Source organism: Oryzias latipes, chromosome 20 (genome assembly GCF_053564925.1).
Source record: "Oryzias latipes strain Hd-rR chromosome 20, Olatipes_Hd-rR_3.1".
In the NCBI taxonomy this organism is placed as follows: domain Eukaryota; kingdom Metazoa; phylum Chordata; class Actinopteri; order Beloniformes; family Adrianichthyidae; genus Oryzias; species Oryzias latipes.
Genome location: NC_136256.1, coordinates 4,799,598 through 4,812,185, shown reverse-complemented (window position 1 = coordinate 4,812,185; position 12,588 = coordinate 4,799,598). Strand labels below are relative to the sequence as shown.

The 12,588-nt window shown below is 40.9% G+C and overlaps 1 protein-coding gene across 1 annotated transcript; it reads right to left on the bottom strand.

The window, feature by feature from the left end:
- Positions 1-1,075: 1,075 nt before the first annotated feature.
- Positions 1,076-2,716, bottom strand: ppp1r3g (protein phosphatase 1 regulatory subunit 3G). Its single transcript, XM_011488638.3, has one exon. It carries the CDS (start codon positions 2,645-2,647, stop codon positions 1,847-1,849), a length of 801 nt encoding a protein of 266 aa, XP_011486940.1. The 5' UTR covers positions 2,648-2,716; the 3' UTR covers positions 1,076-1,846.
- Positions 2,717-12,588: the final 9,872 nt, after the last annotated feature.

The following is a 12,588-nucleotide window of genomic DNA, read 5'->3' as shown; positions in this document are numbered from 1 at the left end:
TCGCAGAGATTTGTGTACTTTTACTTTGTAGTTTTTGAATGATTAAACATAGACATAGATAGCATTTTACACTGAAAATACTGTACAAGTTGTCAACTTTTAAGTTAATTTTGGTGCAGTAGCTGTTCCCACAACAGACTGGGGCATCCCCTTTATGGAGAGCACGGCAAAAGAGGGGCAGCAACGCTAATGTAAAAGGCGAATTGCGTTCGGAATGAACGCAGCATTGTAGAGCTAAAAAAGTACTTTTTTTTCCCCATTATGGTCTGTCCTGTAGAGCACATGGTTGTTTGCAGATTTTACGTTGTTGGTTTATTCATCACCATTTTCTCAAGACGGATTGGGCTTCATGCAACTGACTCACAGCTTTGAGGAATCGTTTGACCACCTCTGCTCAGTACAGTTTCCAGCAGATTTCACTTATGTCCCCCAGCTCACCACTATTGATTGAAAATGGCCCCCACTGTCATGCCCCACGCCTCATAAAAAAAGCTGTTTTAAATGGAATAAAGTGAACAATTTTCATTTATGTTGTTCTAAAAGCGACATCAGCCATTGTCTAACACTAATTTATATCTGATATTTTTATTAAAGAAAACCTTTTCTTTACAAGAACTTCATTTTTGTCTGGCATATCTGCACATTTGAACCTTTAAAACGTTTATGCTCTTTGCCTTTCAATGATCACTACATAAACTACATAATCAGACATTCAACCATTAATACAGTGGATGATAAACTCTGTCGTTACCCATAAGATGCTGAATGGTTAAGAATGAAGCCAGAAGTTATTAAGTTGTCCAGTTTACCCCTCAACCTCTATGACTCCACCCATGGCAAAAATCTGTGGTCAATAATACACAAATGAAGCTCTAAATACACAGAATCAGTTGATTCAACAAACATTTTTGACCCCAGACAGTTTATGGTCAACAATCAGACTTTTTCACCAGGGGTCAGGAACTTTGCCCAGAAAGAATCGAAGCCTCACAGGAGCTGAACGATCCACTCTCTAAGGTCAAACACACTCAGTTATGATTTTAGTGCACTAGAAATGGATAAAACATTCAAAACATGACGTCTTTAACTGTTTTTATTCAATTCAATTAAAATAAAAATCGTTCTGTAAATGTTCAGGTCACACGGAAAATGTCAGACATTCCCATGTCAACTGGAGAAAAGCACACGAAACAAAAGCACAGACGTGTTTCAGGTTAGAAAGATTTCATTTTTTATGTTTTCTAATTGACCCTGCAGTCGCTCTTTGGCTCAGAACATTCACTAAGGCCAGGGTTTCACTTTTTGCCATGTTTCAAAGGATGAAGAGGCTGATCTCCAGGACATTCAAAACACAGGAAAACACGTTCCTTTATCCATCATCAGCAGATGCAGACGTTCGATCCATGTCGGATCTGCAGCAGCTGAAAGTGACCAAAGAGCAACTCTAAAGGCAACAAAAACTCATGAATCTGACAGCATTCTCAGAACATCTGCCTCTTTGTTTGGGGGTTCTGATGATACCATGTGGATAAAAGAGGTGAGATGTGGAAGAAATTTATGCAATCGGTACAATTTTTTGGTAAACAAGTAAACTCAGAGCAGAAGTTGCAGCTTTTGTTGTTGTTTTCCTTGTAGCTTCGGTGTTTGTTGGTTCTACAGACTTAGTCGCACATTCCTGGTTTCCTATGATTCTTGCTGGCCACTGCAGTTACAGTTGTTCATGGTCTGCATTCCTGCCAGCAGGTGGCGCTACACGATTATAGGAACCAGAACCTGGGGCCAACAGGTCTGCTTCTGCTGTTCTGCAGAGGAAAGCGCCGATCATGACGCAGCGCTGACGCGCGCCTCAGGTGGCCTCGAACGCGGCGCTTGTGAAGGGCGCGTCGCCGCACGCGCTGCGGTACCGGAGCGTGTAGTTGCTGCCGTCATTATTGTCCCAGAACTCGCCGTCCTCCCCCCGCAGGTACACGGCGAAGTGCACCGCGGCACCGGACTCCAGAAAGGGGGGGGTGTAGACCGTGACGCAAAACCGTTGCCCCAACAGGTCCGGGTCCTCAGCGCACGCGGGTAGAGCCTGCGCGTCCACGTGTGACTGCCAGTCGTTGAAGGTGTACCTAAGCCCAACCTCTGACACGGTTCCGGGCGTAAGGACCCGAATCTGCGCGCGCACATCCAGCTGCGTGACCGCCACCTTCTCCAGACACACGCGCAGCGTCCGGACTCGGCGCTCTGCGTCCCGCAGCTCCGGGAAGCAGGGCACGAGGCGGTCCGGGTCCAGGAGGCTCTGGCTGAGCGCGTGCAGGTCTTGCTGCTGAAGCGGGAAGCTCTTGTGGCGGGACAGCACCTTGGACGGGATCTGTGGGTCCTCGTGCGCACTGAAGTGCTTCACGCGCGCCAGCGTCAGCCCCATGGAGTCTGCGAACGTTACGCGCTTTCGACCGCACTCGGAGTCCAGCAGCGCGCCGGTGCACGCGGGGAGCGAGCGGGCCCTTCTGCGGCACCGCATGAAGCTCTGCAGGCGCTGCGCGTCCACTGCGTCCTCCAGATCTTCATCGTCATTGTCTTCATCATTGTCCAGACCGTTCTCAGAGCGCAGCTCGGCCCACGGCGCGCCTGCACCCGCGTGCGGATGAAGAGGTGAGGACATGGGCGCACTGTGCCGCGAGGCCCCGGGGAGCAGCGGCTTGTATAGAGACCCCGCCCCCTCTGCGGTGACAGCAGAGCGCGTGCGGTGACCTCGAAGGGGTCATGAGCTCTCAACCCTCACCTGTTTGCTGGAGCGGGGCCTCATAACAACAAGCAAATGAACAGACAGACTTGATTATTTGTTGTTTGTTTACAAACAAACCACACCCACATACAACTAAACAACGAAGACCCCCCCCCCCATGATCTGATACATTTGTTTACAAACATTCATGCACGTGCATTTATGTAATGACAGTTCAACGTGAGTCTGTGCATCACAGAGCCACTTGTAAACAAACATTGGCGTCACTCTTATATCACCTTGACGTCATACAGGGACTGGCAGCAAATTCATCAACAAATACACAAACATCTGGACAGATCATCCTTCTGGTGTCTAAGTCATTCATATTCACAATAAACACATTAAATATATTACATTTCAGATGTGTGTAGCACAAATTAAATTTTATCCTTCAGTAAAAAAAAGAAAAAGCTTTTATAACTTTTTTAAATTTAAAATTAGTGATTGACTTTGTATGAAAAACTGATAATTGATGGAATATTAAAATATTCACACAAACATGCTCAGACAGGTGTGTTTTCTAAACTACATCTCAGAATTTCTTACCTTGCTGCAGTGATGGATGATGATCTTGTTTCTAGTAATCCTCTGCAGATCTGGTTTATATTCAGTTGTAGCCTCTCTGATTGGTTCCTTTACGTGAGTGTCGGTCAGAACGGGCCGATGCCTTGATTTCACGTGTTTCAAGGTAATAAACAGGGACTCACAGACATATGTTGAGGAGAACGTCGACAGCAGCTTGAGAGCAGCTTTTTTACACACGGGTATTTCTCTGTTCTCCAAAACGTAACAGGGCCTTCTTTCAAAGAGATTTCAGCTCAATCATCTCCGGTTCGCTCGCTGCCTCATCAGTGACAAGCGGGGATATCAGGCAGTCAGTCTCTGCATTAGAAGGGTCGATGAGAAAAAGGATCTGTGGTCGTTTCTGCTGCAGGTCCTCAAATCGCAAAGTAAAGTTTCCGTTGAGCAAGCAGCGTCACGTTCTACACTTTATTCATTCTGATTGCAGCTTTCTGCTGTGAGCTCCGCAGAGAAGGAAAGTGGGATGATGGCCGTTTTTAATGTGCACTTCGAAAAGCTTCAACTTTTTTTTTCTGCCATGAACAAATTTACTACTTCCAAAAGCTCATAATAATAATCTTGCCATTCTTCCAGAAACATCCTAACCCTTGTGCTATCGTAGGCACTTTAACATTGGGAGTTGAGTCATGTAGATCAGTGTTTTTCAACCTTTTTTGAGCCACGGCACACTTTAACCTTGACAAAAATCCTGCGGCAAGGAGAAACTCATAATCTGTATTGATCTACAGTCCCTCTGCAATCTCACATGCATTTTTGTGATAATTGTGGCAGAAAAAGCTGAAAGTTGCAGCTGTTTTTTCTAGAAGATGTTATAAAAGTTAAGTTAAAAGATTTAAAAACTGTTTTATGTGTATTCGTTGGGGTTTCAAGACGTCAAAGAAAGACTCATTGTGCGCAGAGACTCTGTCACTTTAATCCAATGCATCATGGGAGATGTAGTACAAACAGCCGCCGACCGCCAGACAGACTAGCGTCTCTGAGTTTCATTGTTTTGTTCACTTGTTCAATGGTCTGATACCGGATTCTGTGGAAAGCTACACCGCTAAAGACGAGCTTTAGCTGGCATTTTTGTTAGAACTGAGAGACTTTATGAGCAGAATCAGAACAAGGAAGTGAATACTTTAACCATTTCTGATTGGTCAGACTGATGACGTGTGATTAATCCTCCAAGAATGATTGGTGGAGACAGTTAAAGAGGCGGGACTTTTCAGAAAACAGCTGATGCTACGGCTAATTTCGGTACCGTCATACTTATCAAAATATCTTTAATAGAATCAAATGATCACAAAGAAAAAAGTATTTTATGATCTTTTATATTCCTAACTACTCAGTGTTTTATCTTTGGATGAACAAAGAGCTGATATCCTGGAGATGGTAAATTTTTTTGGATCAGTTAATGAGGGTAATTTCCCACGGCACACTTGACCATCTCCCACGGCACACTGGTTGAAAAACACTGGTCTAGACCTACTAGACAGAGCGCTAAACCTTTTTCCTTCAATGATTTGTGATTTTCACTGGTGTCCATGGATTACATGAAATCTTTCCACCTTTGTCATGGTAGGGAGAACACGTCAATGTAAGGGTGGGTCATCTAAGATAGAACAAGGGTTACTTAAGCCATTTTGACCATGAGGGTAGAGGGCTGCAAATCCTGCCCAAATCTCGCGGGATTGGGCGGTTTGAATTGTGCTGCGGCCGGGAGCGGGCGGCAAGAAAAAACCCCGCGGGATCAGTGCTGCCATGAATATCTCATGAATATATATTAGCGGACTACGTTAGGCTGTGCGGCTGTTGGATTTTTATGTACTGAAGCTCCGTGAAGGCAGCTGGTAGAGACGCCCAATGGCCTCTGTCATGTAACCTGATGTTGGGGGTGCGAGCTTCAGGCCGTCTGTCTGCACGCGCACACACGCACACTTTTAACCGAACAGGATTTGGGAAAATATATTTAATAATTAAGTTGCACATTACACAAAAGAGGAAAGCATGAAAAGATGAGGCTGGAAGAGGGACATGAATCTCTTTAATAATATCAATACAAATACGTGTTTTTTTCCTGCGGGACGGGAGACGATACAAATCAATGCATCTCTATTACTGTGCGGGACTAAATTCTATGAGTTTTCCGGGTGCGGGCGGGAGTGGACATACATATTGCGGGTGCGGGCGGGAGTGTAACACATGTGTTTTGCGGGAGCAGGCGGGATTGGTCAGAAAGTCAGCGGGCGCGGGCGGGAGCGGGATGAAGAAAATAGTCCCGCGCAGGGCTTTACATGAGGTTACCGGTCTGCACGCACATCAAATCTTTACCCATGTTTTCCGGCATTGGGCGTAACCCGCGCAAATGATTGGCGTCACTTATGTGTCGGGAGCAGAATCAAAACAAACACACAAGCTGCCAAGTTACTTTAATTATTATTTATTTTGAATACCCTCTGATGGATTTGAGAGTGGTTTAAAAGGGAAAAAACTATGAAATGAAGCACAGTATATAAAAAATATGATGAGACGCAAAGAGCCGCATGCTTATTGGCCGTGAGCCGCATGCGGCTCGAGAGCCGCGTGTTCGCCACCCCTGCTCTAGTTTGATTATCAAGAAAGCCTTTTTCTTTATTGCATCATATTCATTTAGTTATTGCAAACATTGACTTCTTTTTTGTAAAAGTCACATTGCAAAAACAATCATTGAATTTATGACATCAGATGCACTATTTAGAATGTATTAAGATAATCTTTATTCATCTCAAAAGGATAAATTTGTCATTTATCTTATGACAACTACCACCCTGATGAAATACTTAAATGATTATGAATCAAAAACTTTATAACGCACGCCGTGGAAGCCTTGAAAAGTCCGACGCGAAGCGAAGTGCATTAAAAAGTAAAAAACGCACACTTCGAAGGTCATTAACCCGCTTATACCATGGTCAGTTACAAAAGCAATACATACCACACCAGTTTTTAGTCCTTAATTCTTGTATTTTTTTCAGATTTGGATCTTTTTTCTCACAAAAAGCGGACTATGTGTTAAGTGATGCGCCGCATCACGTAACATGTAGTCCGCGTCGCACAGCACCACCGCTGCAGTCAAGATTCTGCGATATATACATGCTGATCGTCCCAATGGGTTGACTAAAGCATCAGTTCAGAGAGAAAGTTCATCTCTCACCGCTTGTTTTGTCCAGATGATGAAGCAAAAGGTTGTTTTAAAGAAGCCGGCGTAGTGATACAAAACATTTCAGCTAGGTGACCGGAACTTCTTTTTTCAACATGCGGTTATCAGGTTTTAATGCACACCAAGCAGCCAATCAAAATCGAGTATTCAACCAGACCATGGTATATGTAAGGGTTAATGGCTGACGAAGTGTGCGGTTATTACTTTTTAACACACACCGTGGAAGCCTGAACCGTCCGAGTAAAATAATAAACGCACAATTCGAAGGCCATTTACCCGCTTATACCATGGTCAGTTACAAAAGCAACACATATTAACCAGGTTTTAGTCCTTAATTCTTGTTTTTTTTCCGATTTGGATCTTTTTTCTCACAAAAAGCGGACTATGTGTTACGTGATGCACCGCATCACGTAACATGTAGTCCGTGTCGCACAGCACCACCTCTGCAGTCAAGATTCGGCGATATATATATGCTGATCGTCCAGATGGGTTAAATAAAGCATCAGTTCAGAGAGAAAGTTCATCTCTTACCGCTTGTTTTTGTCCAGATGATGAAGCAAAAGGTTGTTTTAAAGAAGCCGGCGTAGTGATACAAAACATGTAATGTGGTTCACACCCACAACAGTGCTGAGCTATACAAAATACAATGTAGCATGCTGATAGTATTACCAAATAATATTTTTTATTTTGGTGGACCACTGGTAGACATAATGGTAGAGTCTGTGAGACCTTATGAGGGGGAAAAAGCTCCTACTTAGCCGCTTAATCAATTTCCACCACATTTCAATCTTACTCAGCTGATTAAAAAAAAAAAAAAGGTTTTCAAGCTACACAATGAATAAATCCCTGTTATAATATGGAGACAGATCTTTGTCATTGTGAACCTCTTCTTTGTCTCTATGTGAACAGAACAGGATGCAGCTGCAGAAATGAAGACACTTCTTTTTTTCAAATTTATTTTTTATTGAAAAAGCACAGGATATATTGTACATTGTTTTAACATGTTACAATGTTCATGCTTTCTCAGTTTTTTAATTGAAAAACAAAAAAAACAAAAACAAAATAATAATAAATAAAAAAGGAACATGTGAGGAAGCACCTCCAACATTTACTATTTCCTAGGTATTTTTTTTGAGAGGGTGTAGTAAAAAACCTCATTATGCTTTTCCAACAGAATTCACGCCAAATTTTTGATCCTGTTGTGACCCATTGTTTCCGACATATTTGTTCCCAATCCTCCTCTGTGATAGTGAGCCGTCCTTCTCGCTCCCATCTTTCCTTCACATAGTACGTGTTCTCCCCCTTGTGCGACAAGATACTATTGTATAACTTTGAAATTATTTTCGTAGGGCATATTGCTTTTATTAACGTTTTAAAAGTTTTAAGAAACCTTGGGTCATCTGTGGATATTTTAATTTTTTGATTGAAATAGTGCCGGACCTGTAGATATCTGAAGAAGTCGTCAGAAATTAACCCGTGTTTTTTTTTTAGGGTATCAAATGTTTGAAATGCTCCCTTATGAACAAATGAGTTGAAATCAGTTAGCCCTTTGGCAATCCATAACTTAAATCTACCATCATATTTGTTGGGGGTGAACTCTGAGTCGTACGCACACCATCTGAGAATTTCTGAGTCTTCCATCAAGTTGCATTTTTTAACTGTGTCATTCCAGGTTTTAATCATCATATTCAGTAAGGGGTCATCCTGTAAAGGAAGTTCCCCCTGTAACTTGATATCTGCTAATAAAGCTTTTAATGGCATTTTTTCAAAAGTTTTCAGCTCTAGATCTTTCCATCCTGCCGAGTAAACTGGAGAGCACATGCAGATAAGAGGCCTCAGCTGGGCAGCACAGAAATAGTCTTGTAGACAAGGAAGATTTCTGCCACCCTGATCTGTTTTTAATTGTAAGGTTTTATATTTAATTCTGGGTTTTTTCCCTCTCCATATGTATCTTGATAACATCTTATCCCATTCTACAAACTGCTTTTGGGGTATGGGAAATGGTAAACATTGAAATAAATATAACATTCGTGGTAATACATTCATTCTTATTGAGTCAATCCGTGAGTGAAGGTCTAAAAATGGTATTGCATTCCACCATTGTAGATCTGACTGTAGTTTAGTGTTAAGTGGTCCATAGTTCATTTCAAACATCTTTGTAAAATCTTTGTGCAAAGCAATGCCTAAATATTTAATTGAGTCTGCCTGCCATTCCCATTTGTACTCATCTTTAACATTTTGAGGAGGGCTGTAGTTTAAATTTAAAACCTGTGTCTTGTTTACATTAATTTTATATCCTGACAGAGTGCCAAAATCTTTAAGGGAGTCCATAATTATTGGTAGAGTTTTTGTAGGTTGAGATATAGTTGATAGTAGATCATCTGCGAATAAGGAAAGCTTTTGTTCCTTTCCTGAAACTTTTACTCCTTTAATGTCTGCTCTTTGCCTGATCCACTGCCCAAGAGGTTCAATGTATAATGCAAATAAAAGGGCAGACATGTTACATCCCTGCCGAGTTCCTCTTTCTAAGGTTATCGTCTCAGTGAGGTCCCCATTGATTTTAATCCTGGCTGTTGGTTTGTTATATAACCCTGAAATTGTCTCAATGATTGATTTGCCGAGTACTTTATATAAAAAGGTCCACCTCACCGAGTCAAATGCCTTCTCGGCATCCAGGCTGATCACTAGAGTCTCCTGTTTTTGTTGAACAACTTGATGAATTATGTTTAGTACTTTCCTGATGCTGTCCTGTGTCTGTCTCTGTTTAATGAATCCTGTCTGGTCCTTATGTATCAGCATTGGGAGAATTGTTTCCAATCTCCGTGATATTATAGAAGTGAATAGTTTGTAGTCGATGTTTAAAACACTAACTGGTCGGTGGTTAGCACAATCCAGTCTGTCCTTTCCCTCTTTGGGGATTATTGAGATTATTGCTCCGTTCCAAGACAATGGAGTCGTTTTTTTCTCCATCACCCAGTTAAATGTTTTTAATAAGGTTGGAATTAGATGAGTTTCCATCGTTTTATATCATTCTGGACTAAACCCATCTGCTCCTGCCATTTTTCCGCTTTTTAGTTTTCTGATTGCAAATTGAATTTCTTCTTTGGTAATTGCTGTAAGCAATTTTTCATTTTGCTCAACTGTTAGAGTTGGCAAATCTAAATGTTTTAAAAATGCATCTATTTGGTCACTATTATTTAGGTTTGTTTCTGAGTAGAGATTTTTATAGTATTCATGAAAACACTGTTGAATTTTCTCCTGGTCCGTTTCAATTTTTTTACTTGAAGGATTTTTTATTTTATAAATTGCTCTCTCTGCTTGTTGTTTTCTCAGTTTATAAGATAGAAGTTTCAAAGATTTGCTGCCTACTTCATAATATTTTTGTTTCATTAAAACAAGTTTTTTCTGTACCGCCAGTGTATTGATGTCGTCAATTTCTTTCTTTAATTTTATAATTTCAGTCTTATTTTTGGTCTTTACACTTTGGAAATGCTCCTGTTGAAGTTTTAACAGTTTTTCTTCTAAGCTCTTCAGTTTCTGTTGACTAGCTTTTTTCTGGTAGGATGAGATGCTAATTATTTTCCCTCTCAGAACTGCTTTTAGAGCATCCCAGAGAGTTCCTGGTGAGACCTCACCATTATCATTATGTATTAAGTATTCTTTAATTTCATAGCTTAATTTATCTTTGATATTTGGGTAATTTAAGATGTTATTGTTTAATCTCCAAACAGTGGCTCTTTTCTGTCCAGCCAAGTAGAGACTTACTGTAACTGGATTATGGTCAGAAATTGCACAAGTTCCAATATCACTGTTTTTCACTCTTAGTAGGTCATTTTTGAACATAAATATGTAATCTAGACGGGAGTACGCGTTATGCGGATGTGAGTAGTGAGTATATTCTCTTTTTGTTGGATTATTTTCCCTCCACAAATCAACTATGGCCATTTCCTCCATGAGATGTCTCATCTTTTTCCCAATCTTTCTATAGTCACCTTTGCCATTTGAGGAGTCGAGTGAGTTATTCAATACAATATTGAAGTCTCCGCCGCATATCAAGGTTCCTTGACTTTTTGTTGAAATTATTTCAAAAATATGTCTATAAAAAGACCAGTCGCTACCAGGGGGAACGTACACATTTAGTAATGTTATTAGAATACTATTGATTTTTCCTGTTATCATTATATATCTGCCTTCTTTGTCTTTGTATTCTGATACGTGTTGATAATTCACTGCCCCAGATATCAGGGTGGCCACCCCTCTCCTCCGCCCTGAGCTATGGGAAGAATAGAAAACGTGTTTAAAGCCCATTTTATTCAACTTTAGATACTCAGCCTCTGGGAGATGTGTTTCTTGTAAAAAGACTATTTCTGCTTTATCTTGTTTTAGTTTGGACAATGTTTTCCACCTCTTAACTGGATTATGTAAGCCATTGATATTAAGTGTAAGCAGTTTTACGTTTCTGTCATACATAATGTTTCACATTTTAGTGTTTTGCACATATATTCCCTGCTCCTCATTTTGAACACTGAACTCTGAACAGAAAGAAAACTTAACAGTTGAACATAACTAAAAACAAATGTAGGTAACTTAAACTTCCAAGGTAGGGGTCTTAGAAATGGACCCTGTTGAGCCTCTAAAGGCAGTGTCCTCCTCACTTTGGCTGGGGGGGCCCTTTTGAGTAGGTGCTTTAGGTGTGGGAGATTGTCCCACCGACAGAACCACGTATAATGTCAGTTACTTATACACCTGATGACCATTACGTCTCAATATTTTTATTTGAATTAAAGATAAAAGGTAAAAATAAGAAAATAAAAATAAAATGCAGATCTCCTCAGACAAGTTCTAGTAGATTCTGATTTAAATTAAAATGAAAAAGCAATCCTTCAAAATGCTTTTTCCTTTTCTTCTTTTTATTCTGTGACATAATTAAAGTGAAAATGCATCGAGGGGATTGCATATTCGTTTTCAAATTCACCCCGCAAAAACTGTAGCAAAATTCAATACCAGTGAGCATTTCCAGGGGGGAGGCAGGGCGATGACGTCAGTGCTCACTCGGTGTGGCTACATGCTCTGTGTGAGCCAAGCATGTCTGATCACTGCTGCCGGAGTCTTTGTGTTTGTGTGAAAGGAAGGGTGCTTTGTAACGTACAACGCTCTGGAGGACGATTCAGACCTCAGTCTGACCGTGTCTCCCGGGAGAACCGAGTCTTGAGCAGAAGAGTAGCTTTGAGGCTTCTTTTGAAGGCGGAAGTGCCGCATTGCACTGCAGATACAACATCTCTGAGGAAACTTGGGTGCCAAATGAAGAATCCAGTCATTTATTGCATTTTTGGTCACTATTGATGAAAGCACAGATACAGATATTGCACAACTGTGCATATTTATTAGAAGTGTTAAAGAGACCAACAACAGCTGAGTTTCTTGAGTTGATGGAGAAAACAGCTGATGACATAGTCAGCTCTCTAGTTACTGGGCTGAACAACGTTGAAGTGAACTGGTCATGTGATGTCAGTCTGGTTGCTGATAGCGTCCCATTAAAGGTCAGGAAGAAGTCAGGTGTTGCCACAAAATTCAGGCAGCCAACCAGGAAAAGATTCTTGGAGATTTCATTGTGTTTTGCTCACTTGAATGACAGTAAATGTGTTTCTGCACAGGATCTCTCAATCCTGATATTGATGGCTGGGTGAGGTTTCAGGAGAGAAAGGGAGGTTAACTCCAAATTCTTATCTTCACAAATGTTTGCAAGTTTAATTTAGTTTAATTTTTCTTGATTTTCACATTTACATTTTAGGCGGGTGTTTCATTTTTTTACGTAGCCCCTCTTGGGTTTATTATTGGGATTGATTCATTATCAGATGTAAAATATTCATCTCTATAAAATTGAATAAACCAATTTTTTTTAACTGAAATGCATTTTATTTGAAATCCATTGGCCTTTGTGAATGAATTTGTAATAATAAGTGATAACGCAGCTATGTTGGTTGAGGCATTTTTTCCAACTGAGTAAAAAAACAAAAAACAACGCTGTTTTTTGCTTTTATGTTACTGGTCCGCC

Bases quoted from the DNA above. Each gene is read 5' to 3' on its own strand.
- ppp1r3g (XM_011488638.3), bottom strand. From the start codon at position 2,647: ATGTCCTCACCTCTTCATCCGCACGCGGGTGCAGGCGCGCCGTGGGCC.